Genomic DNA, 27,914 nt, shown 5'->3' on the forward strand with positions numbered 1-27,914 from the left:
GTGCGCCATCAATTACAGGATCTGCGGGGAGGTCGAACCCCCCTCCCCTCCAGTATAATTGGAGTTCAACTCAATGTACCTGGAGTTCAACTTACACTATTGTTATCTCGAGAGCAGCCCCCTGGAGCTCACTCTCGTGGAGGCCTATCCACCAGCTTGGCGCGTGAATCAGCCATTGCAGGGCTGCGCCTCTACCGCACTGCGCTTCCTCGCCACGCGACGAACACCGTCTCGCAACCAGCGGGGCGGGTCACGGGAGAGAAACCCTCACGAATCGCACGGCTGTGATGGGTAAGCCCTTCTTCGTGGAGTCGGGGCGAGTGCATTGACACCGCGAACGGGGCGGGCGACGTCTCGGGCCCACAGCCTCTCACAGGCGCCTAGCGCCGCCCCACCCCCCTCCCTTGACCGAGCTCGGCGTCGACATCCCGAAGGCGATTTGTGCATTCACGGGGCGAGCGACGATGTGGGTATCGTCCGCACACAGTAACTAAACACACAGTGACCACACACCCAGTGACACACACACTGACTACACACACAGTGAGTGACTAAACACACAGTGACTACACACACACAGACTACACACAACACAATAACTAAACACACACAGACTACACACACAGTGAGTGACTAAACACACACAGTGACCACACACACTACACAGTGAGTGACTAATCACACACAGTGACCACACACACAGACTACACAGTGAGTGACTAAACACACACAATGACTACACACAACACGCGCGCTTCGCGCTTTACCCGCGGGCTCCGTTGGCCTTGAAGCCCAAGAAACGCGCGCGCCCCCCCCCCCGCTTTGCCCAAAGGGGGCGGGGCTGATCCAGTCGGGGTCACGTGGCTGGAGGGGCGGGGCCGCAGGGGCGGGGCGTCAGCACGTGACTTGGGGGAGCGTCAACACGTGCCGGGGCTACGGGACAGCGAGGCCGAACGCGATTAGTTTTCCCCCCTTCCTCACGAAAGGCTTTCTTCGCCAGGCAACAAACAGTTTTCAATAAACACGATAGTTATCCATAATGCGGGGCGGGGGGGGTTCGGGTTAGATCACGTAAATATAAATGTGTCGTTAAACACGCCCGACACAGCCAATTCTGGCTGTCGCCTTATGATGCCGGTTGTCGTGACTGGCGAAACGTCACGGTACTCGAATTGTAAATGTTGTGGATTTGCTCTCCAACACACTACCGGTGTCATGTGCTAGTCACCAATTGCCACGTTCTGTTTACGTGACAAACCTTACTGATTTGCTGTCGGTTGGTGACGGGTTTAACGACACATATTTACGCGATCCAACCCAAAAACCTATTATGGACATCGCAGCCTTTCATTACCTTTCCCTTAGGATCTTCAGCCACTTGATTGGATCATTCCGATTATGGGCCGTCCATAAATGACGTCACGCGATTTTGGACGATTTATTTACCCCCCCCCCCCCCTTCGTCGCACGGCGTCACAAAAAGTCAGACCCCCCCCCAAAATATGACGTCTTAAAGCTCTGCCCCCCCCCCCCCCCCAAAATATAAAACACGCTTCAAATCGCTTTAAACTATTGTCATTGTAGTGCGTATTTAATGTGGCGCTGCAACCTGATGTAGGAGAAAACATTTATTAAAAAGTCTATTTAATTAAGTAGAACGTGTTGTCTATATTTATTTAAAGTTGCGCATTTTGATGTGACGTCACATTTCTCAACCCCCCCCCCCCCCTAGGTGCTTGACGTCATTTATGGACGGTCCCTTACTCGCCAGATGCACATTGCACAATGGCTTCATGGCAATGTTTCAACGCGCTTATACAAAGCTGTGTTGTGCTATTAAATTATTATTTGTAAAGCCCCAAAACGACAGCTGCCCTTTGTCAATCCCCCCGTTGAAGGCCTCCCTCACACGCTGTTGCCATTGGGGTTGTTTTGCCATACTTCTCCACGCTGGTTCCTGCGGCTTTATACTTTTAACAAGTGTATTTATTTGTACGAGGAATGCGATACTCGTCGCCTACGAAACTGTTCGGCTCAGCGTAACGTTCCTGACAATGTTAATCTAATATATTCTATGGCAGTGTTACGTTGGATAGTTTAACACTTGTATCGATAGCAATTTAAAAAAATGCATGCATTTTGTGCCTGGTATGCATCATACGTGCGATACATACAGTATTTTATTCGTAATACATCACACAAGCTAAGAGAAAGAAACGACAGTATTTATAAATAGGAAGAGCAAAGACCTAACCAGGACATAGAGCTGCAGTAGGAACCTGCCAAAGTAGAGGTGTCCTTTAATGCAGGTTTTACGCCACTAATTAACATGAAGAAATGTAAAAACTATTCCTAATTCACATTAGCACAATACAAATGGGGTGGAAATGCCAAATTGTGTACATGTCACCGACACAAACCCAAAACGCCAACCATATAGTCCCACTTACAGCATGACACGGCCAACAGATGCCTCTTCACGAGTTGAATGTCCTACACACCATGCACGTGATACCTCTTTAACGTTACATTGGATCTGCAGCCGTCGTAGTTCGATGCACAAACTGGCTCTTGTCACAGTAATGTAGAACTCCAACTCAGAACCGCTGGTGGAATCGAGCATTCTCATGGCTCCTTGGCTTTATGACCCCCTGAATCTGACAGGCGAAGGGTCCAGTGCGAGTGGCCTCTCAAATCAAGGAGCAGGGAGTGTGGCAAGTATGGTGTGAGCAGTTATAGAGGAACGCACTGAACGTTCAGCAGCCAGATCACATAAAACCCATCCTGCACAGTAGTGACCAATATGCATTGTTCCCAACTCACTCGGCAATCTGGAGCTTTCATTCTCTCTACATATTGGGTTTGCTGCTGTTCTTAGGTTACTGTTCCTAGGATCAATATCGATGTGTTTCAAGTCCCCGTGTCCCACTTCCCATTGCTTCACACATGCAGATGTCGCTATGCCACAGCACACTGCCATAGCATCAACTCCATCAAAACTGTTTGCTTGAATGACAGGTCCACTTCAGCCACTTTATTACTGCAGTGCCTATGCCGCTATCAGTACGACACGTGGCACTGACAACCAAGCTAACATGCATCGCACAAGTGGCTATAAGCTAGCCTTCATTAACTTGATCTTTACAAGTAATGACAATTTCATAATCAATGTTATACAAATGTATTTGTCATGAGTGGATTGAACTTGTGGCTATTTAATACTTTTATATATACTAGCCTTTTGCCCGTCCTAGGACGGAAGCTGTAATATTAAATGGCAGTGATTCTTGCACAAAACTGTCATAAAACACCTAACTTCATGTCACTGTAGCACTGTATTTAACTCACCTTCAATTAGTTCAAAATCACTGCTCTGATACTTTATTTTCTTCTGCTTTCGCTCGCTGGGGTTGTAATCAATTTGAATTCGAAACAATATCTGGAAATTCACGGAGAAATGTATATGTTTCATAATTTAGAAGCAAAAATTAGACTTACCTTTTGTTTCAAGTGCTGAAGAAATGGACACTAAAAAAACTTCGTTATGTAGAATTATTTATTTGAATAACTTTTTTAAATAAAGAAACGTCAAATTTAAAGCGAATTTGCGTAAAAATATTTATTTACGCTCGACCTTCTTCTGCGGGAGTGTAAAAATCCACCCGCTCATGAATATTAATGAGGGAGGGGTATATTTATTTTTTACCGTCACTTTCTGTAAAGAAACGTAATATTTGAAGCGACTTTGCGTCATCAATTATTTAATTCAGCTCGACCTTCCTCTGCGTCAGTGTAAAAATGCACCCACTAATGAATATTAATGAGGGGGTGGGCCTCATGTGGAGTGACGTGACTCATGGGATACACACACATTCTTGGCTCAATATAGTAGTAATTATCGATTTAAAGCTTTCGTGACTGCAGGGATTCATCTTCTTGGTTCTTTCGGTAAAGTCACGTAGAAGGGAAGTAATAAAATAATAAAAATAAAACATTATATTATTATGTTTTATTTTTATTATTTTATTACTTCCCTTCTACGTGACTTTACCGAAAGAACCAAGAAGAGTAATTATCGAGTTGAGAATAATTATGCGTCGATGATTGAATACTGCAATTGATTCCCAAACACCCTGCAGCCACTAGATTCAACGTGCACCAAACAAATTGTAATTCTTGAATCGTGACCCCAAGACCGTACGCCTGTTATATTTACTTTGTTACAAATTGGTGTTCACTAAAACAAGAGTATGAATTCCTGCAGTCACGAAAGCTTTAAATCAAGATTTAACGGCCTCTACGTGAAGGGTTTCCACACAACTATTAGATCTTTTAACAGACTTCGAGACAAGAAGGCTCATCTGGTCTGAAGAGATGTCGCAACACCAAGATAATACCGATCGCCTTCACACTCACATCTGCTGCTGTCACTTCTCCTAATGCTAAACGGATCTTGTTCAGGGCCGGCCTAGCCCTGATCTCAGAGAGAATAAGATTGCTCCGATTTGAACTAGATAGTTGAGATAAGACTCTCTTACAATCACACTTAGCATTGACATAAAATGTCTACATCTGATTGGGACCGTGTAGATAGCATGACAGCTTCTTCAGCCGCCTTAATATCAGCCATATGTAAAGTTAAGCGGATTGCCTAATTCATCCTCCTGTTTAAGAATAAGCCTGATCCATACGTTAAAAAGTTAGACGTTAACAAGATTGTTATCAGAGTAACAGCCCAATTTCTGACAGCCTAAAATCGGTACTAGCTAAAGGGTTGCATTTCGCAGTCACCCCTAAACACATCCCAGTTGATATCATTGCCCAGGTCGACGTAGCCCTCAAAGGTTTGGGACACATTTCTGCAGATGTGGCGAGATCAGAAATCGCTGCAATTTTCAAAAACGCTAAAAAAACCCATTAGAAGCATCAGCAAGGATGAGCGTTTTGAGCTTGCTTAACTGAAAGAGAGATTACATAGTCATCCTCTCAGCCGACAAGGGCAATGCCACTGTCATCATGGATAAAACCACATACAATAACAAAATTCAGGACCTACTCAATGATGGCAGCTATACCAAAATCAAGATATCCTCTTGATTTTAGAGAGAGCCGCTTGGTTGGTTCGGCATCTTTAATCGAACCAACCAAGCGGCTCTCTAAAACCCTCTGCTGCTAGACCACCCAGATTTTATGGCTTGCCAAAAATCCGTAAAGGTAGACCGCTCTGTCCGATCGTCTCCACCATTGACTCACCCACCTACAAACTGGCCCGATTTCTGAGACCTTTCTTCCATTCACTGGCAAGACCACCTCTGCTGTACTTAATTCAGCTCATTTGGTTTCTATAATTAAAGATATCTCACTATCTCCAGCTGATTTGCTTGTTAGTTTCGATCTGGTCTCTTTTCACCAAAGTTCCTGTGCCTGACACCATTGCAATAATTGAATATTTGGTCCAAGGACTGAATGCTGATGTACCAACACTTACTTCACCTGGAATGGTACATTCTACAAACAAGATTAAGGTACTCCAATGGGTTCTTCCTTATCGCCAGTGGTAGCTGTTTTCATGGAAAAATTAGACATGCCATCCAGGCATCCACCCTACGTCCTTCCTTGTGGAAGAGATACGTAGATGATACGTTCGTCAACTGGCCACATGGCCTGCTAGCACTGAACCAATTCTTCAACTACATAAATTCCATACACCCAGCCATCAAATTCACCATGGAAGTGGAAAAGGATGGCAAGTTACCATTATTGGAAGTTTTAATCGAAAATAGACCAAATGGCTCATTGGGACAGTCTACAGGAAAGCCACCCACACGGATGCCTACCTAAAACCAGACTCCCACCATCCAGCCCAGAATCCCCTCATCAAAACCCTACCCATTACATCTCCGACCAGCACCACCTAGCCAGTGAACTGGAGCACGTACACCAAGCCCTCAAGATGAATGGATATTCGGACCGTTCAATACGCAAAGCTGTCACCCCAACCGTGGGAAAAAAAAACATCTGAGGACCCAATCATAACCATCACCTTGCCAAACATAGCAGGGGTCACAAAAAATATTTCCAAAATCATGAACATAAGATTCAACACAGTACATAAAATTCGTGATCTGATCCCATCTGTGAAGGATGTGATCCCTGAAATGCAATACCCTGGTGTCTCCACACTAAGTTGTCTGCAGCAGTAGTTACATTGGGGAAACTAAACGACATGTCTCAGACCGTGTTCGTGAACACAAGGCGGATCTGAAACACGGCAGGACCAATACCTCGGCCGTGGCTGATCATTGTTTTAACGCTGTGGGCTCACACGATAGATTTTTCCAAGACGAAGGTACTCTGCAAACCCACGATCAAACATTTGTTCATGAAGCCATCCAGATATATAGAGACAACTTCAACCGAGATGGGTACAAATTGAGCAATCAATAGGACGTGATTAACTAGGTAAAGTCTTAACTTGCTATGTTTCCATCCTTTCTACCGATATTAACCGACTCTTTGAGTTTCATTATTAGGTTGTATGCCTTTGTATTGACAGGCTGGATGTCCACTGCCCCAGCCTGTGGTTGGACCATCTCTAGCTCCACCCAACGACCTTGATGCACCCATCTCAGGCCTATAAGACCGTGTCTCAGCAGCTTTCTCTCTCACCTGAAGACGATTTCTTGTGTTGCGATCGAAACGTCGTGATCTATTATTTTTTATTTACGTGACTTGACCGAAAGACCCAAGAGTATAAAAAATTACCTTTACTGTTATATTTGCATTACATAACCACACCTACATATCACAGTTAAGTCTATCACCAGCCATTTCGAGTTAGTTTTAAATTTCCAGGTGCAAACATTTCCAGTCAAGCTGCATGCATTCACATAAATCATTCCGTGCATTAAAATGTAAACACACACTACAATCGTCAGAATTAGGAACTTAAAAAGTTGTGCACAGCTCAAAGCAGGTCTGACCAAGATGGCAGTTACCCTGGCATATCGCCGATGCTCAAACGGGGAAGTTTTGAAACAAAATGCTGTGCGTACAAGAGCTAGTGTATTATAGTGCATTCTAACCTCGTTATAAGACTGAACTGAAATAAAATAACATTGCATAACTCACATGAAAGTTTTTATTTATTTATAAATAAATGACTTGAAAATAATGACAGAACTTTGACCATATACTGTATTTCAATGCAAAATACATTCAATTCAGCTAGTTTGTGGCTGCAGATAAAGCTTAAACATCTACGACTACTAAATAAAGCAAATGAGAAATGTGATTAGAAAAAAGAATGTACAAATGTTATCACACAGTAAGGGTTTTCATATACTAATAGGGTTTTTCCCCTTTTTTCTGGCAACAAAACTGACACCTTTTGCAAGGAATCATGTCTACATTAACCACAATACCTGCAGTCAAATGCAAACAAAAAACAACACTCTGGTAATTTATGCATTGTCTTTGAAACTGATTGGTCCACACCAGAGACAGCTTTCTTTGGAGCCTCGTCTCATATGGTGTTCGACCAGATGACGCCAAAAGGCGCAGTTCAAGACAACGCACTACCAGAGTAATGAGGGCTCGGGGTGAGCAGCTACATCATGGGACCTCTTTTGCCAGTACCAAAATATACTAATAGGGTTTTTCCCCTTTTTTCTGGCAACAAAACTGACACCTTTTGCAAGGAATCATGTCTACATTAACCACAATACCTGCAGTCAAATGCAAACAAAAAACAACACTCTGGTAATTTATGCATTGTCTTTGAAACTGATTGGTCCACACCAGAGACAGCTTTCTTTGGAGCCTCGTCTCATATGGTGTTCGACCAGATGACGCCAAAAGGCGCACAGTTCAAGACAACGCACTACTAGAGTAATGAGGGCTCGGGGTGAGCAGCTACATCATGGGACCTCTTTTGCCAGTACCAAAATATACTAATAGGGTTTTTCCCCTTTTTTCTGGCAACAAAACTGACACCTTTTGCAAGGAATCATGTCTACATTAACCACAATACCTGCAGTCAAATGCAAACAAAAAACAACACTGGTAATTTATGCATTGTCTTTGAAACTGATTGGTCCACACCAGAGACAGCTTTCTTTGGAGCCTCGTCTCATATGGTGTTCGACCAGATGACGCCAAAAGGCGCAGTTCAAGACAACGCACTACCAGAGTAATGAGGGCTCGGGGTGAGCAGCTACATCATGGGACCTCTTTTGCCAGTACCAAAATATACTAATAGGGTTTTTCCCCTTTTTTCTGGCAACAAAACTGACACCAAGTCAGTTTGTCAGTTTTGTTGCCAAAAAAAGGGGAAAAACCCTATTAGTATATTTTGGTACTGGCAAAAGAGGTCCCATGATGTAGCTGCTCACCCCGAGCCCTCATTACTCTGGTAGTGCGTTGTCTTGAACTGTGCGCCTTTTGGCGTCATCTGGTCGAACACCATATGAGACGAGGCTCCAAAGAAAGCTGTCTCTGGTGTGGACCAATCAGTTTTAAAGACAATGCATAAATTACCAGAGTGTTGTTTTTTGTTTGCATTTGACTGCAGGTATTGTGGTTAATGTAGACATGATTCCTTGCAAAAGGTGTCAGTTTTGTTGCCAGAAAAAAGGGGAAAAACCCTATTAGTATATTTTGGTACTGGCAAAAGAGGTCCCATGATGTAGCTGCTCACCCCGAGCCCTCATTACTCTGGTAGTGCGTTGTCTTGAACTGTGCGCCTTTTGACGTCATCTGGTCGAACACCATATGAGACGAGGCTCCAAAGAAAGCTGTCTCTGGTGTGGACCAATCAGTTTCAAAGACAATGCATAAATTACCAGAGTGTTGTTTTTTGTTTGCATTTGACTGCAGGTATTGTGGTTAATGTAGACATGATTCCTTGAAAAAGGTGTCAGTTTTGTTGCCAGAAAAAAGGGGAAAAACCCTATTAGTATATTTTGGTACTGGCAAAAGAGGTCCCATGATGTAGCTGCTCACCCCAAGCCCTCATTACTCTGGTAGTGCGTTGTCTTGAACTGTGCGCCTTTTGGCGTCATCTGGTCGAACACCATATGAGACGAGGCTCCAAAGAAAGCTGTCTCTGGTGTGGACCAATCAGTTTCAAAGACAATGCATAAATTACCAGAGTGTTGTTTTTTGTTTGCATTTGACTGCAGGTATTGTGGTTAATGTAGACATGATTCCTTGCAAAAGGTGTCAGTTTTGTTGCCAGAAAAAAGGGGAAAAACCCTATTAGTATATTTTGGTACTGGCAAAAGAGGTCCCATGATGGTTTTCATATAGTCATGCAGTCAATTTTATACAGCTACTTTTTACTATTTGGGATCAAACCCACCCTTTGTAAATTTACTTCTGATGGCCAAGGCAATACTTGTTGTTGATTGAGCATCATTGATCAAAATAGAATACAAGAATAAATGGGCTCTGCTTGCCACTGCCATCGATCACTGAGGACAATGTTGTTGCTTGGTGTTTCGATCAGCTGGCAGCAGGGGCAACTGTTTTGTTGCAGAGACGAGCAAGTAGCCCAGCCATCTGTAACAATGAGTTGACACCTTCCACGATGCGCATGTGCGTCAGCCCGATCTCCTGTAGAATGCACAAAGACACATTGATGCATGCATCTAGTTCACAACAAAAGCACGTTACTTGCCACACAAACCGTGTGGAGTCGCACAGTATCCAGGCACACTGCACTTCAGGATTTTGGCTTACGACTGTGTGTACTGCATACCACTTACAATTTATCAGCCATATACCTAACAGGGTATATGGCCAAATTAATAGTAGTCTTTTTAACGTATATTCTAAATTAGCTGGCAAGTCACTTTCTTTATCTCAGTATCCTTGTGGAGTCGCACAGTATCCAGGCACACTGCACTTCAGGATTTTGGCTTACGACTGTGTGTACTGCATACCACTTACAATTTATCAGCCATATACCTAACAGGGTATATGGCCAAATTAATAGTAGTCTTTTTAACGTATATTCTAAATTAGCTGGCAAGTCACTTTCTTTATCTCAGTATCCCTTTCGCCTTCACTCTCTCGGTCTCGCACTGTACGTTGCTGTTCTCCTGTCCATCTATCTCCATCTCTGTGTTGCCTTCCTTTGTTTCCGTCTCTCCCTTAGCATTTTTTTTCAACGCCTCGCCAAGCATTTGGCTAACACTACTCTCCACATCTAATGTCCAAAAGCCACCTCGATCAAAACCATTAATCCATCATCTCTTAACCTACTTCCCATGTGCCACTATCTCCTGTACCAACCTTAAGGAATTCCAGCTTGAGGTATTCAGCCATAGCGTAGGTCTTGCAAACCCTGAATATGTTGCCAATAATGTCTTCGGGTGAGTACCCCAGCTTCCACAGATGTGACATGATCTGTGGAGTCAGTAAATAGGATGAGAACATTCTACCCTTGAAAGTATTATTATAACTATTGCTAGGGTATAAATCACGTGGTAAAGCAACAGGATTTCGCCAAAATAAGGCAGAATTCATATCCCAACCAGATATAACTCAGGCTATCATACTCCAGGGTCAGTGGTAAACCAACTAACAGGCTATTCACAATTACACCAATGTGAAATTCCCACCATAGGCTCTGGACAACGAGCATTCATTAACCCTGGACAATGTTTGAATGCGAGGATGTTTTTTTTGTTAATGCAATGATTGCACGCACGCACGCACTCATACAATACATTGGTGACCCACCTTGTAAGCCTGGTCTATATTTCCGCTGACACAGTGCCCAATCATTTCCTTCACCAACAGAGGGTGTGGTTCATCACACACCTAAGCATGTCACATCATAACACACCAAATGAGATCACACATTAAATACCGAGTAATCACACCACTCTCACTACGAATACAAAACGTCACATTAATTTGATGCCATGTTTACCTTAAGTTGTATAACACTCCACACATTGATGCACTAATCTAAACCAAACATGACTTCTTAATAAAAAAATAATTAACATCACTCACTTAATTCCTTTGCATTTTCTTTTGTACGACATATCTCTTTGATGCCTTTGTGATATGATGCTCTATGAGAGTGAATGTACAAGGCAGTGGGAAGGCCAAGTGAAAACCAGTGAAGGTTGGGTTGGTGGTGGGAGGGTGCACCTTGAAAACATTTTCACTGTTGACATATCCAAACCCAGTGTGCGTGGACTGCAAATTGTTCAGAGCCTGTGGACACATACGCAAGAGACGTACATAACAAGTCAAAACTCACAGTATCCCCTTTTAAATCGAGTGTCAGGCAGTGCACATCTCTGTTACTGGCCCTCAGCAGTAATATAACTCATACATTCCGTTGCCATGGGTCCACCTTCCTCAAATATAATGACTGTTGACGTCCCATAAAGCGGTACTAATTTTAATGACTGAGAGATGAGATGGTTAGATTCCCCCATCGGGATTTAAACTCAAAACTTTAAAACACTCTTGCATGGTTTTTTCATCATCTTAAAACAATATAATTTGCATTATCATTGAATAAGTCCTTGGCATGAACAATTTGCAAATAAATAAAAAGTGTGCATTTCTTTTTACAGCCCCCATACACTGACGAACCTGCCTCATGTCGCCCTGTGCCGTGAAGATGATGGCCTCTAAGCCGTCGTCCGTACGCTGCACGCACTCGTGGTCACACACTTCCAGCAGGCGCGACAGCACCTGGCTGTCCGTCAGCCGAGAATACCGCAGCACTGCACAGCGCGACTGGATTGGTTCTAGGCATAGTGGCGGTAGGAAACCAATAAAATAGATTATTCATGCACACATATTGCATACACAAGAACCGGGTTCTTGAACTCTTATTTTCCAGCACACAAAAAATAAGATTAACATGTGGTGGTGGGTCACATCATGCCAGTGGCAGGTGTACAGATCGTTGACATCACATGGTGTAGTGAATGAATGAGGTAAAAACGTCTGTACATTTGACTGCTAATCTGTAGGTCTAGTCTTCAGGTCTCTCATATACATCTCTCTCCCTTTAATTTATCTCACTTTCATCTCTCAAATATAAATCTCAGTATATCTTAGCGATCCATATCTCTCTCCACTCCAGGAGGCTTCACAGGCCAAATCTAGACAGCAGGCTGCCAGCTGAAAACCTCTTAACTAAGTAGACAACTACACACACCAAACAAACTCAGTACACAAATGGCCATACTCAAGCTTATGTACCTAACAAGGGAAAAATACAACCACAATTAGTTACAGAAACAATTGGCATGTAATGATGCATTAATTAAAATTAACAGACAAGTTCAGGTTATATCTACATTAAATCTTGATGATAATCAACTATTTTCAATAAATATGTTGTATATGATGATTTCACATAAACCCTCCAATGACAATCACAATGGCAGAAATATATTTCTTGAATTAAATAGTGATTCCAATTTATTGCTTTGTAAAATCTAGGGAAATAGTTACAAGACGAACAAATAACAAGGTGCATATGCATGCCATATGCTGGAGATATCTATGTACACATACATGTCAAATCTAACAACACAAACAAACATGCAGCAGTGCTCATCCATTTGTGGCCTTCATCCAGAGCAGGCTATTCCATATTTCCATGGCAGGGACCCATTCCGAGTATAACCATTGGACACTTCCCAGTTATACTGATTTTATGTAACCTGGTGGGAGCAAATCTTGGTAAAGTTACTCTCCCACTGGGATATAAAATTTACGACCTCATTGTGGATGGGTGCTCTGTAAGATTTATCATGGTTAAACCTGAAGGTGGTGTCAGTGATCAACAATACTGATTTACTTTTCTCCTCTGCCTTTGACAAGTGACCTCTCCAATAACCGCTCAAGCACCCCTACAGGCCTCTCAACCAAGATCCCGTGACCTCAAGTGCGTTCCCGACTTTGAACAAAGTTTAGAGTTGCAGTCACATTTTAAACCCAAATTATACATTATGTACAGCAGATATCACAACACAACTGTGGGATTGGCACGACAGAGAAGTCGTGTTTGATTTCCCAAAACTGGTATTTGATGCATCACATCACATACTCAAGCTAAAGAAAGCTCCAAGGTACGTGATAACAACCACTACAGGACATTTACATCCAAAATGTGAAATCAATTTAGCGGAAATGCAATGTGGCTCAATGACCACAATTCTCCCACTGCGCCCATCAAAGCCCTCGCACAGTCACCAATGATCTTGTCGGAGGCGTTGCACGCAAGAGCGAAGCGTGTGCTCTTGCTGTAGATCTCCATGGTGCGCCGCAGTGCCTGCTGAGCTCCGTCGGTCATGCTTCACGCAGTGGAGGGGACGCAGACACAGAGGAACGCAACTCACCGAGTGGAGACTTAACCAATGCCTTCTACGCATGCCCATCATTGAGATAAACGTCAACAGTGATTTAATATAGCGTCGTTTTAATACAACAATGTCAGAATCAGAATCTTTATTTAGACTGGAGGAATCCGACAAGCAATGAAGCTCTTTTTCACAGATGTCCAGTTTCGACGAGTCAGCAAGTTACAATGGCAAACAAAGAAAACGATAGGAGTGCAAAATAGAGAAAGGGGTAAGCAAGTCATTAAATATATATATACGTCTGATTGATCAAGTTTGGGCAAGGCAGCAAAAACAATAGTCCAGACAACACCAAGACAGCACATAACCCCTCAATCAAATGGCACATTCACATTAAACTATAGAGACATGGGTAAGTATCAAAGTTATAAATCACATTTGCGAATGTGATCTTCCACTTCAGAATATTTTTAAAGATTTGCGATTTTAAGGGAGGAAAGAAGGTTGTTCCAAACTGTTGGTTCTGCAACGGCAAAGGCTTTGTCACCTATTCCAATTCTTGTTCTATTCCAAAGTGGGCAAGCAGAGGGCAATGGTGCAAATTCCTCCTTCCTATGATGAGATCCAGTTCATCAAGTAATGCTTCCCATTAAGTAATACATTCAAAAATAGGGGCCACAACAGTAACACAACGTAATTAAAAATTTGTACCACAAAATCATGGAAATCACTGTCTCAAATAACCCAACATCCATCCTAACAGACAAATACACGTAAAGTTAATGTACTCTTTAGAGTGTACAACACAGACGTTCTAGCACATCACACTCCCTACCTATCAGCCTCATCCAGGATGATGATCTTGTGCCGGCCACGAGGCAGTGTTACTTTCTGCTGCGCGAACATCTTGATCTTGTTACGCACCACGTCTATACCCCTGCGTACACATTAGAGTGATCACAAACACTGAATCTGGTAACAAGAAGAAGCCACAAGGTATTATCTATGTCTCCCATGGTGGTGTGTGTCATAAATATTTCAAATCTTAGCATGTTTTTCTTTTTCAAAATTACCAACCACAACTAACCACTCGTTGTTAACTGCGGTTTATCAGCAGCATCAATGTTATCTACAATTACCCAATAATACGAGTATTACTGTCCTCATTATTAACTATTAATCAAGGTAACCATGATCTGCATATGTGATGCACATTTAGATTTTCTTCAAAAGTGTGTGCATAATGAGGGATATGTACATGATAGACAGGTTCTCTGCATCGTGTGGTCTGTACGGGATGTGCGCTTGATATGTGTGTGCGAGCTGATAAACAAGTTGTGATATGTATCAGACATCTGCACGCAAAAGTAAGCACCTCTGCTCTACCGACCTGGGGTCAAATATAGTTACAGGAGCAATCCTCGTTGCAATTTGCAATTACATTTTGATTGCAATTAATAAAAAAAAATACAATTGCAATTGTTATTGACCCCAGGTCTGAGTGTACCACACCTTATACGTACACACGTGAAAATAAAGTCCAAAGTAGCAACCAATGTACGTATGTAGAGCTTCTTTCGCACCGTACGTAGCCAACCATGCTTATCATTGTTGCAAAAGTTTTGAAAGTCATAACAAAAATTCCGAGTTTAACATGCACGACAGCACAATTAAGGACAAACCCTTTACTCTTTGAGAGTATGGATTCCTGCAGTCACGAAAGCTTCAAATCAAGACAGACCCTTTGTTCGTACTCGCGTGCTCACAACACGGCCGTGTAAAAGCGGTGCCCCTGTTCTGACCCCAAACAAGTGTAAAACCGCTCCCACCGATCGTTGGAGGCATTGAGTTCCAGCACAGCATCCCGCACCGCTGGGCCCAGCAGTGCCCGTGCCAAGCACAATATGCTGGTCGTCTTGCCCGTGCCAGGGGGGCCCTGCATTCAACCGAACATGAACCAGCACGAATGTACTTTCTTTAGAGGCTCACAGACCGATTTGAAGCATAGATAACATACATACAAAAACATGTGCCAAGCCCTGCATGCACAGAGCATGCATCATTGTTCAGTGCCTACAGGTCATGCAACTGCAACCAATTGTCAAACAAGTACACCCACGTGACGCATGTATTCATGCCCAGCAGATCCATTTAGCATGCACAAGTGTCAAGATTGCGCAGCTTGTTTATTTTTAAAACGCATTAAAACAATGAACGTCAAACACCGAGACTAATACCAGCACACACACACACGTGTATATGACACGAACCACTCACATCGGTGCAAGCACAAGCCTCATGGAAATGATTGCAGTTGACCCTGATGGTAGCCTGGCTTAAATCACATCTTACATTATCAACACTGCTTCAAAGAGAAAGCAAACCAGAATAAAATATATATACTCAACCGCAATAATGATGTTTGGAACATTTCCCTCTCTGGCAAACACCTGCAAGCACACGAAAAATACCAGAAATTTTTTTAGGTCAAGATTTTCTACTCCGACTGAAGTTTGATAACCGATGTGATATTCCTACAACACACCACACACACACTGCGTACGCAGTCTTACCGCTAGGCGGCTCACGGTTTCTTCATTTCCAACAACCTCTTTGAGTTTGAGAGGTCTGTATTTTTCCACCCTACACATGGTCACGTCACAATGTTATTAGCACACACAATGTAACATCAGTACCCGTGCACGACGGCTACAAACACGCGTGTACAAGTACTGTACAGCCCCCAGGTCTATCTGCTGGATGAGGTGGTGCCATACTTCACCACGATGGTCAATGCTGGTTGTTAGGACAGGATACGATTGCCACTCGTTACAGACAGTAGCAGTGGCCAAGAGCTCAGCTCAGGTAGCCGGATTAGTTGTGCGGTTCACCAAACTGCTGCGCCACCGCTCCTGCCCATGACTATGAAGGGAACAATACAAGTTGAGGTACAGTAGATGCACGGTGGCTATAGTTAGGGCCAGGATTATGATTGTGGTTTCGAATTGGTATGAATGAGGCCAGGGTTGGGATAGTGCTTAATTATGACTGCGGTAACGCATGCCACTTGGGTTAAGGTTATGACGATTGGGTCTGTCAGGGGGATAACGCGTGCTGGGATTGGCGGTGCCCGCTCACCAGGGCAGCTCGTATCCCACGCGCCCGGGTCCCGCCGCTGCCGTCTCCTTGTCGCTGGCTGTGCCTGGCGACCGCGGTGTGGCCGCCAGCCCCGAGGTCCCCGGCTGCTCTGAGGCGTCCCCGCACTCCGTCTCCATTCCTTCCTCCTCCATGCCGCCACGCAGCCCCTTTCCCGCCAACCACCACTACCACGTGACAGTTACGACCACCACAGCGCACGTGACCCCCCGGCACGACAGGACGTGACGACATGGACATGCAACCCGCACCGTACAAAAAGGGCGGCCATCTTACCAGGGGGGGCGGGAGCGCACGTGTGTACTGTGTGTGTGTACTGTGTGTGTGTATTGCACTGCGTGTGTGTACTGCACTGCGTGTGTGTGTGTACTGCACTGCGTGTGTGTACTGCACTGCTTGTGTGTGTACTACACTGTGTGTGTGTGTACTGCACTGTGTGTACTGCACTGTGTGTGTATTACACTGTGTGTGTGTACTGCACTGCATGTGTGTACTACACTGCACTGTGTACTGCACTGTGTGTGTACTGCACTGTGTGTGTGTGTACTGCACTGTGTGTGTGTACTGCACTGTGTGTGTACTGCACTGTGTGTGTGTACTGCACTGTGTGTGTGAGTACTGCACTGTGTGTGTACTGCACTGTGTGTGTACTGCACTGCGTGTGTGAGTACTGCACTGTGTGTGTACTGCACTGCGTGTGTGTGTACTGCAATGTGTGTACTGCACTGCGTGTGTGTACTGCACTGTGTGTGTGTGCACTGTGTGTGTACTGCACTATGTGTGTGTACTGTGTGTACTGCACTGCGCGTGTGTGTACTTCACTACGTGTGTACTGCACTGCGTGTGTGTGTAATGTGTGTGTACTGCACTGCGTGTGTGTGTGTACTGCACTGTGTGTATGTGTGCACTGCACTGTGTGTGCCATGTGTTAAGCTATCGTCAGGCGCGTACATATTTTTTACGGAGAAGCAAAGATTACATGATGAGCACATATATTTGAACGATATATGGCGGGCAAACTGTTGGGCGGCAGATGGCACTGCAGCATAAGCTATTGATGTGTTGTACTATACTGCAAAGAGTGCTATGCTCCCCGCCTTCGTTGACCCGACATATGGACCATCGAGGTGAAGTATTGTCAGACGACGGCGTTGCGCCATCAAAGGGTTGACAAAGGCTGCACGTGTAAAATGTACGTGCAAGGTAATGTAAAGTAAGAATGTTCAATAAGGAATCTAGAAGTCAACGGCTTCACGTGTCTACCTGTCATTGAGCAGAGCAGTTATATCCTCTGTTAACTGGACCAGATAGAATAAATAGAACGTGGACATGAAAAAGAGTGAGCAGCTGTTTAATCCAAAATACCAGACCATGTTAATATATGATTGCACGCTAATACGTCGTTCGCGGAGCGCTCATCCGTCATGTCTAAAGGGCAATTCAAAACGAGTTTCAAGAAATGTAGATACAGCCTCCAAAATCGTGTCATGAAGATCACAGGAAACACAATTACTGAAGCACGATGCCAATGAAGCACATAAGCAGTGTTCTTCATTGCAAGGCCACTGGTGGCCTTTAGTGTGGCCCCCGACAATACACAATGAGCAGTGTGGCGGCCCTCACACTGATGTCTTATAGGCGAAAGTGGCCCTCTGCAAATGAGTGAAGAACACTGACAAGCAATATTTAGGAGATTTTTTTTAATCCTATTGTCCACTTGCCATCAACGAGTCATTGAAATCCCTGAGTATTCGATTGCTTGCCTTTTGATCATGAAACTGCCTTCCTCGGAGTCAACTGGGTGGAGCAGTGGCACAGTGATTAGTGCACTGATTTATAAACTCGGGGAACTGAGTATATTTGCCGGTCATCACCAACATTACACGAGTGAAATCGGTCCTGGGCTCCCCAATATCGTGAAGTATGGTCAAACAATCATTTTTACTGACATGGCATGCGAAGGCCATCCAGAAATGAATTGGCAATAGGACTGAAACATGTTTTAAAAACTTTTATTTTACAAAGTGGAAACCAATCCAGCCACTCCGTTACCTTAAAAATATGGAAATTGTAAAACGATTGACAAAGAAGGAAATGGCACCTTTAGTCTGTACTAACATTTAAGCAAAGTACAAATCAGAAAAGGAGTCGTACAAGGAGATACACTTACGAAGATTATGCTCAAAATTACTATATTTTTGGGAATTTAGATTGGTTATACAGTATCATGGCAAAAACCATCAATATGAACGAATTGCACAAAAACGTTTGTCATGTGCAAATTCTTAAACAAAAAACAGCTGGAAGGTCAGCTGAAAACACGGTCAAATAGTGAATACTGTTCAATTGTGTGCATATATATTTCTGGGCCTAAAGTCGTAAACCAAGTTCAGCATTACAGTCGTGTTTTAGTTTTAGCCACAGGGTCACTCAGCTCAGTAACCAGATATCCAGGGAGAGTATTTAGAAGAAACAATCTTATATATAATTATTAGGTACTGTAATTACCTCCACAGCGTACAGTACTCTAAATGAAATAATTGTGGCTATAAGGTGTACCAGGAGTAGGAAAATGGGTTTATCTGTTATTGATACAAGTGACCAGTGAAGGAGACTTTGGTGGACGTAAGTTAAATCGGGTTTTCCCCAGTAACATTCTCCACACTGAGTGGGCTGCACATATGGTGGCTTCGATTGTTCCTGGTGACCATCATGATCTAGGCTGGTGTAGGCTTCAGGATATTCCAAATAGCTACCTATATATAAGATGTGGTCATGAATTACTTTTGAGAGAATCCGATCTGAGCCTGGTCTCCACTACATATCTGTTGGGCTCCCCACCATAGCCAAATGCAATTTAGAAAATTACTCACATTTATCTTCTTTAATGGCCAGATAAATGACATCAATACAACTTTCACTAATTGAAGCAACCACTGAATGTAATACATTCCTCTTTTATGGAGAAGTCCTGTTCTAATTCTAGATTTGAAGCTTTCGTGACTGCAGGGATTCATATTCTTGGATCTTTCGGTAAAGTCACGTACCGAAAGATCCAAGAATATGTGTAACCTTAATCATGTCTGCAGGGTCCATCTCTCCATGTAGATGTACCCAACTACTGCTATGGTCTAGTACCTCTAATCCACGCATCTCTAATGTATGGTGAGAAAACAACATTTCCCTGCTTCTGGTTACAGCCAGTTGGTTGATAGACCACATTGTTGTATGGTGTGCACTGCTCCTGCCAATTTATGACAGACTGCATGCATCCACTTCGTGTGGGTGGCACCTGGCCTGGCACCACATACTGCAGTTGGCTAAAGGAATTGAATGCCAATTTGCCACTGCCCATGGTATAGCTGGGCACAGTGAACATCGACGGGTGGTAGACGAGGGTGCCGTAGAGTGATTGAGACAGGTAGACGGTCTGGATACAGGTGAACTGGTTGGATGGCATCCACTGGTAGAAGCGCTGGGATGTGGTGGCACATGGGGAACCATAAACAGGAGCCTGTCAAAAAAATCACGCTGGATGATTAAATTATAATAAGCACAGCAGTTAACTATGCTGGAGGTGACATATATTGTTTTAGTCATATCAGTAATATTCAAAGGAATAGTGATGCTCATGATGGTGATGACGTTTGTGATGCTGCAAATGTCGATGATGCCACATTGGTGAAGACATTTCATAATTTTATGCGAAGTCTCTCAAGAATTTTACCCTCGTTATTTAGTTTGTCCAGTGTCTTACAGTACTCATATATATACAAGAATCATCATGAGAATACAATACTATTTGGGTTTACAGGACAAAACATCTAAATATAATGTATACTGTTCCGAATTCGCCATAATAGAATTTTCTCATTGTGGAATCAATGTACTTCATTAAAATTGTATCTATATATAGGGAAAATAGTTGTATATTTGTTTTTATAGTATATTGTCTACATGTTTTAAAGTATTGTATTTGCTTCTAACAAACCAAACTTGTGCATTATTTCAATATTGTGGTAATCTTACCTGCACCTTGACTGAGGGGTTGGCATTCAAGTATGGCTCATTCCCCTTGCATCCTGCCTCCACTTTCTCGGGCTTGTCTGTGGGACACACCATGCACTATTGGGAACGTGCCAGCATTCTACAACACACCACACAATGCAACTACATACCGAACACCACACACTATGTGTACTCCAACGTTTATGACCTAGGAGTCGTGTTAGTCACTTCAGTCCTTCTAGGTCCTAAAACTGTTGCATCGTCGACACTTGACCTCTAAGGTGTGCTGTGAAAATGTTACTCATCACCACTGCAGCGAACATCTTTCTATTAATATCATAACTGAAATCTTAAATAGGGTGGGAGGGATGCATTTAATCATATTCATCTCCAGTATTCATTTTTATTGGAGAGATGATTGAGTCAGTTGTTTGGTCACAGTACCAACCAGCCAGATATTTATCCCCAAATGTTAAAGCTAAATAGAAAGTCAAACATGTGAATAATTGAGATAATTGAGTTTCATGACATTAGGAAAATTAATGTTGAAACAATTTAAAGTAAATTTAGCATACAAAAACATTCCAATATGGGAAAATTCATATTTAATGGCATCACATAATGAGCAATAACCCAGTGATTACCCAAATGTGTAACTTTCAGAGGCACAAAGTGTTGGTCAACCTCGTGAATTCTCATATATTTTCCTTGAAATGTCAACCAATTTCATTCAACCTGCCACTGGTCATTCAGATTACAATAAAACCAAATCTGTCAATATCTGTTCTTTTCTAAAGGAAACTTGTACATGAATACACACTATACAAAACTAGTGGAGCCTCTGTCACTGCTGGTCTCTCTATATCCGTGGTCTCTTGTCTCCCATGGCCTTGCTGCTCTCAAATGACACACGTATCCAGTGTTTGAAACCCAAAGAGGTTACTTCACTCACCTCCTTCAGCAGAGGTCCCAACTCTCATTGTATCACCTCCTGTCTCTCCAGATGTTGTGTTTTCCTGTGTAACAAATCAGCATTTCAACATCACCATTACATCACCATAATTGTTAGTCTCAAGTTCGAGATGATTTCCAAGACTTTGCTAGTATTCAAAATAACTGTGGGGAACCTCTCCTTATATGTGATATAGTGAAGAGACCTCATCTTAGAAACACAACATCACAAATAAACATTGTTAAGCTTATAAACAAAAAACATATCCACGTTTTATTATCTGAAATATTTCTTCAAATGTATTAATGGAGCGGAAGATGGCAACCTTCACGCGGCCCACTCTGTTAAGAAAGAAATCACCACGATTGCCATCAACGCGGCGACCGAACATTGATCATCGATCTCCCCATTTCCAGAGCAACAACACGAGCCACGCCAATGGGCACTCTTCAGGGCCAGACTGAATGTGAAATTGTAGTTGTTGCTCTGCAACCTCCCTTATCTGTTTTAAAAGATAAAATCGATGTTATCTTCATCGATTCTCATCTTGGCTCATGGTCGTAAGTTTATTTTGAACATTCCATATTTCTATGGTGGATGTCAGTCACCTGTGAGACAACCCTCGCTTATTTCGACAATTGAACCAGAAAGACAGAATTGTAACTTTTAACTTTTATAGAGTCGCGCGCTCTACCCACATTACATTACAGTATTCAACGCATTATAAGCGGGCATATCACCTTCAACTACAGTGCATGTTATCTTGCCAATTTCGCCAAATGCATCTCTCCTGGTATGTTCATATGATTGTACACATCTTAATTTTAATGTATGTTTTCCTTCAGAGTTGTTTCTCAATAAAACATTGGAACAATACTATAAATTAACCCATCACTGTGTATTACAAATGTTAAAATAAGCTCAACATCAAATGGGACGTTAAGTAGATGTGCAAGGAAAGAATAGGTTCAACCACATTTACTAATTTCTGCACATCAGCAAACAAAGCTTTTGGACAAAGCATACCTGCATTATAGGTAAACTGGAGTAGCAGTCCATCATCTGGAACAGGTGGTCAAGGCTGTCCTGCTGCATCCTAGACTCATCCTCTTCCAATCTGGTCTCATCTTTTTGGTCAGTTTCTTCTCTTAAATTTCCAACTTTGAATTCCTTTTCATGTTTCTCTTGTTTCTCTGCAAGGCTCACATCATCTTTTGTCAGCTTTTCCGATTTCTCCACATAATCTGACCATCTTATCGAAGGCACAACTGTATTATACCCAGTTCCTGTTACTCGTGGAACACACTCTGACCCTTTCATAGAAACCTCGGCTGCTTCCCATGCAATTCTGGCTCTCTCCATTTTCTCAAGGTCTGATCCTTCCAGGATGCTGCGTTGTGCTGCTTTGAGTTTGACTAACCAGAGAAGGTGCAGCGCTTTGTCACTCTTCCACCAACTCTGTTCAAGGTTTACATCTGTCCCAGTCTTGAAAATGGGATAGTTTGGGACATTTGCTTTCTCTGCTGCTTGGAAACTGCTGGAACTGCACAACTCTTTCGTGTCAATGTTTCCACCTTGCAGATTGGTGGTGTTTTGACTTTGGTCATTACCCTTCAGTTTGTTATTGGGATAAGTGACATCTGGATGATTACGTTCCTTTTGCATTATGCAGCCTGGAAGCACTTGCTTCGTATTACTCTCAGCATCTCTAGCAATGGCAGGGTTTTTTATTATGTTTTGATAATTTTTATCTATTTGGCAGCAATGTTTGAATATCTCTCTTTCTGTCTGAGTGCTGATGGTGGTGTCCTCTTTCTCTGTGCTGTTGATTGGTGGAGCACTGTTATCATCTTCATTTGTGCTGACGCTGCCAACAATGCAATCAGGAGCACAGTATAAAACGAAAAAAACCCATCAATTTTGCAGACATTGTAAAATCCCATCCTGAGGGCACAATAAACAGAACCAGTTATTTCCATATAACTACAAAAATAAAAAATCCCACTCTTTATGTACAACATCTTGAGATGTAGTCACTTTTAGATGCAATTTAAATGTGGTCGCATTTAGAGATCTGTCGCAGTTAGACGCTATACAAATTAGGCGCTATAAAAAGACAGTATGTTGTAAGTCGAACGGTTCGTAAGTTAGAACACAACAATGTACTGCTTTTAAACGCACATCCGGTTAGTGTTTTAAAATGTGTTACTGTTCAAAAAAAAAGGGAAGCATTGTTACACTCATAAATAATAATCAATGTTGTACATTTGCATGTCACACTGTAAATAGTTGCGCGGTTGGGTTCGCATATGCGAGTTCACATTCACAAGTCGGATGGTTACAAAATAAACATCTTATGGAAACTCGTTCGTAAGTGCGAATCATCGTAAGTCGGGCATTCGTAAGTTGCGGACTGCCTGTGCATGCTTATTCGTGAGCAGCAACTCCCACTTTCTGACACACCTGTCTCTCATTTCTGATATTCAACATTGTGAATGCCTGTAATACAATACTTTGGAGGTGTGGGTCAGTGGATGTTTATCCTGCATGAGATAGTCGCACCCATAGGCCAGTGAGATGGCATGTAGATGGCAATATAGTTAGTTGGTTGTTGACATTTCTTTACACATTTTTGAGTATTAACCATTCATTTTTCTCAAGGCGCTCCAGTTTTCCTCCAAGCCTAAAATATTCAAGGAGGAATTGACCCAAAATACCAAGCAAAACCCACCTAAATACGTTTTGAGACTTAGTGAGGTTTTATCAAGACAAGTATTATTTGTTAATGTATTGCAATGGCAAGAAAGCACTAGAACAAATAACAAAAACTCAATCCACTCACCAAAATACTTTCCTAAAGAGGAAAAATTTGACATTTTGGGCTTTACCCCTTTTTCATAGCACAAAAGGGACAATGGCAAAAATGTGACCCGTTATATAATTATTATTTATTTGTAGTGTTATTGATAAAGCGTTTAGTTATTATTAGGTTAATTCCCAAAAAGACATACATTGTACAAGTGAAGCATAAGCACGCAAGAACAAACTCACCAGCAGCAGCAGTTCTTCTCTTTCTTGACATCCTTATTCATGGCATTGCCATCAGTGCCAGCCTCAGCTACGACGCTCAGACCACAGCTGAGCTCGACACGAGAACCAGTGTCGGCAGTAGCAGCAGGTGTGGTGCAGGAAGACTCTGCCTGGGTCCCACGTTCGGTCCCAGACTCTGCCTCTGCGTACACTATTTCCAGCAGAGAGTTGAGGTGTCCGGCTCGCACCGCAATCAGGTGGCACGTGCAGTCCAGCTTGTCCCAGCGGTAGGCATGGGGCACCCAAATTCTGTCCGACAGCAGCAGCGAGGAAAAGGGCTCCATGCAGGCAGGAGTGAAGTGGCGGTAGGCAGGGGACTCTGGCAACAGAGCAGAGACGTCACTTGGGATTACAGTCCTTGGGAATTGGTGGAAAACAACATGGCTAAGTGTGGTGGCACATGGCTTTAATTCACCAACTTGGAGATGAGATCGGTTGGTAACCTTAGAGGTGGCCTGATCATGTGCAAAATACCCTCATCTGCTGGAAGGAGGCAGTAGAGCAAATACGCTTCTGACAGGGTATCTTATGATACTGTATATGAGTGTTTCCCATCATATGCATCTTTATATAAGCACTAGTTTCCTTCGAAACCCAAAGGTAATTGTTGAAACATGCAAAATAAACCTGAGAAAGTATGACGTTTATTTTGTTTAACCAGATGAGACCTCCAGAGGCCAGGATATCTTTTGATTTGAAAGTGACTTGGGTGACCAAAATCGTAACAAAAATAACTATCACATGAGAAGTTAAACAAACTGCACAGTATTGCAAATCTAATATTAATTAAGGCTTTCATGAACAATAAAAAGTGTATTATATGTCGATAAGTAAGTGCAGCTTTGTATGCAGGTGTTGTTAGGTGAATACGCATGTACGAGTAAGTAGGTAGAGGGGTGTAGGTGACAGGAATATGTAGGGTAATTGTGTTATGTAGGTCGGTGTGTATATAGTTAAGCTAATTAGCTGTGGTTCTAAAAGCAGGTGTGGGGAGAGTAGAATGGTAGGCAGGGCGAGGTAGGATGAGCTGCTGTAGAGGCCAAGCCCAGGAAATAGTTACAGAAGGAAGGCAGATATCGACGTAGATGTGAGACGAGAGCTGGCGGCTTCGGGAATAATAAAAAAACGAGTCAATAAGTTGACGATTATGAATAGTCAATAGGCGTTCGTGCCCTGCAAGCGTCAGTGCTGTGCCTGCCCTGTCCTCCAAGTGTTTGTTTTGGGAGTTGAACGTAACAACAACGACAACAACGACAACAACAACGGCAATAACAACGACAACGACAGAGTCCCTTGAGCAGGACGGCTCGTGTGGACTCCCTTTGTACAACTACGCGGGGTTGCCCGTCGGTAGTTATTGTGGGTGGTCATGTTCAGGTCGGCGAGTTGTTTATTCGGGTGCGGTGGTGCAGGTGAGCTGCGTGTGTGCAGGTCGGTGCGGTGGTGCAGGCGAGCTGCGTGTGTGCAGGTCGGGGCGGTGGTGCAGGCGAGTTGCGTGTGTGCAGGTCGGTGCGGTGGTGCAGGCGAGCTGCGTGTGTGCAGGTCGGGGCGGTGGTGCAGGTGAGCGTGGCCGCACCTGTCCGCCGCCGCAGGGCTCCCTCGTCACCTCGGGGGGGTGAACGGTCACCCGGGTGAACGGTCACCACCCCCCGGGGGCCCCGCCGCGAGACGCGTCGCTCCTCGTGGTCGTTGTTGACAAACTTCACCGCGCTCGTCGACGAAGGGGAACTTGGTTCGGATGTCGGCCGGAGCCGGGAATCAAAACTCGCGAACCTCCCCCACCACCACCCATCACCCACCAACCACCACGGCGACAATTACAGCGACCGTACTCGCGATTTGGGAGTTTTTATTATGCAAAACAACGCAATAGTACACTCCACTGCTGGATGAGGCATTGGGGTATGGCTACAGCAGCAGCAGCACGATGATTGATGTCGCCGAGCCCCTTCTGCTGACAACGCACCCCCTTGCAGCGTGTGAACATTAAACCACGACGCTCTGCCAGGTCGGACATCGAAACGTCGGTCTCCCGACTCGCACTCACAGCGGCTGAGCGGCGCTCACCAACTTTGCGGACCTGTAACAGACGTGGCTATGCAATGCAGTATGAGTATATGTGTGTGTACTCTATGTATAATCTAAGATGCCCCCTCCCTCAAAGCGGTACTGTGTTGTATCGCCCCCCGCAGGGATGATGATGAGCCGAGTCGACCCACGTCTCCTCCCCTCTCTCTCTCAGGCGTCCTTGTGAGTCGGGCGATCGATCACAGCTCCAACCCGGCGCATCTCACCGGGATTCAGCCGCGTTCAGTGCATTGCGATATGGCCAAATCGTGAACGGTAAAGATTTGTCTTGAACCGGACAGTTCAGAAAATAGTACAATTGTACATTTCATTAACGTGATTATTTCAAAAATCAAACAATCATACGAGTGGCAGTACACAGGACAGTATATCCACATAGTCTCACATACGTTGTCTAACGCATCTCTCCCCTTGCTCTTCCATATCTTCTGACTACATCTCATCTCCTGCCTTTAGTCACCTCCGAACACATTGATGTCCCATCACTCGTCTCTCTCCTGTCGTGTGAACACATCCGTCCCCCATTGGTCTTCGACTTCATCTGGATGGTCTCCCATCTCAAATCATGGTTTTATTGCAGGGCTCGCTCACATCGCCTCTCCACCGGTGCTGTAACATATTTATTTGATAGAGCACACGTTACGAAACTAGCCGGTGTATTTTTTAAAACAACCCCATACAAGATGCTAAAGTGGCTACATTCGCCTCAGTATTTTTATTTACACGCTTTTTATTTAACTCAGTCTGTTGTTGTATCCTCAAATATTGTAACTCTATTTTAACCCACTTCCCAATGTGGTATCGACTGCAAACTTGGTATACTTATGTCATACTGATGACAATACTATATTCTATCAAAAAAATAAAGAAATATATTTATAAACATTCAATATTATGCTATGTTTCGGCTTCGGTCTAATTGTCCACGGTCAACTCACGTTGGCTGCAAATCATCACGGCCCCTAACGTTGTGGCAAGCCTCGGGGCCACTTCCTGGAGTCGTGGAGTTCTTCCATTATTGGTGCGGTACATTTCATTAAAGTAAAAAAAAAGTGTTTTTTAAATATTACTTATTTGGAATAAAATTGATACTTTTAGGGACGCCTCAACCAATCACAAGCCATTAGCTCGGACATATATTCGCATATGGCCATACGCTGTCCAAACCTCGTCTGCATTTCTAACTCACACACCGTTCAGGCCTCTTGTATCGTCTTAACCACCTATCCAGTTTTTTTTTATGAAATCGTCATCAGCAATCGTCAAAACAAACTCAC

General features: G+C 43.5%; 2 protein-coding genes across 4 annotated transcripts in view; both read right to left on the reverse strand.

Annotated features, from left to right (window-relative positions):
• Positions 1-810, reverse strand: part of ANAPC5 (anaphase promoting complex subunit 5) — a 28,215-nt gene extending 27,405 nt beyond the window's left edge. Inside the window, exon 1 of one of the 2 annotated variants that reach the window (XM_078858057.1) lies at positions 768-810. The gene's annotated coding sequence lies outside the window, so the exon portion shown is untranslated. Of the gene's footprint in view, positions 1-95; positions 488-767 lie in introns of those variants that run through there. The other variant, XM_078858058.1, reaches the window with a different exon arrangement.
• An 8,279-nt stretch (positions 811-9,089) lies between these two features.
• On the reverse strand, positions 9,090-16,679 carry RFC2 (replication factor C subunit 2). Of its 2 annotated transcripts, XM_078858060.1 has the most exons (11): positions 16,482-16,679; positions 15,917-15,986; positions 15,752-15,793; positions 15,173-15,279; positions 14,179-14,280; positions 13,237-13,337; positions 11,620-11,777; positions 11,167-11,232; positions 10,747-10,827; positions 10,297-10,410; positions 9,090-9,615 (listed from the first exon to the last, which is right to left on the reverse strand). In XM_078858060.1, exons 1-11 carry the CDS (start codon positions 16,631-16,633, stop codon positions 9,505-9,507), a joined length of 1,104 nt encoding a protein of 367 aa, XP_078714186.1. In that variant the 5' UTR covers positions 16,634-16,679; the 3' UTR covers positions 9,090-9,504. The 2 variants fall into 2 exon arrangements, with proteins under 2 accessions (XP_078714186.1, XP_078714187.1); XM_078858061.1 differs by lacking the exon at positions 11,167-11,232.
• Positions 16,680-27,914: the final 11,235 nt, after the last annotated feature.

The sequence above is a fragment of the Lampetra fluviatilis genome, chromosome 7 (assembly GCF_964198595.1).
Source record: "Lampetra fluviatilis chromosome 7, kcLamFluv1.1, whole genome shotgun sequence".
Lineage (NCBI taxonomy): Eukaryota > Metazoa > Chordata > Hyperoartia > Petromyzontiformes > Petromyzontidae > Lampetra > Lampetra fluviatilis.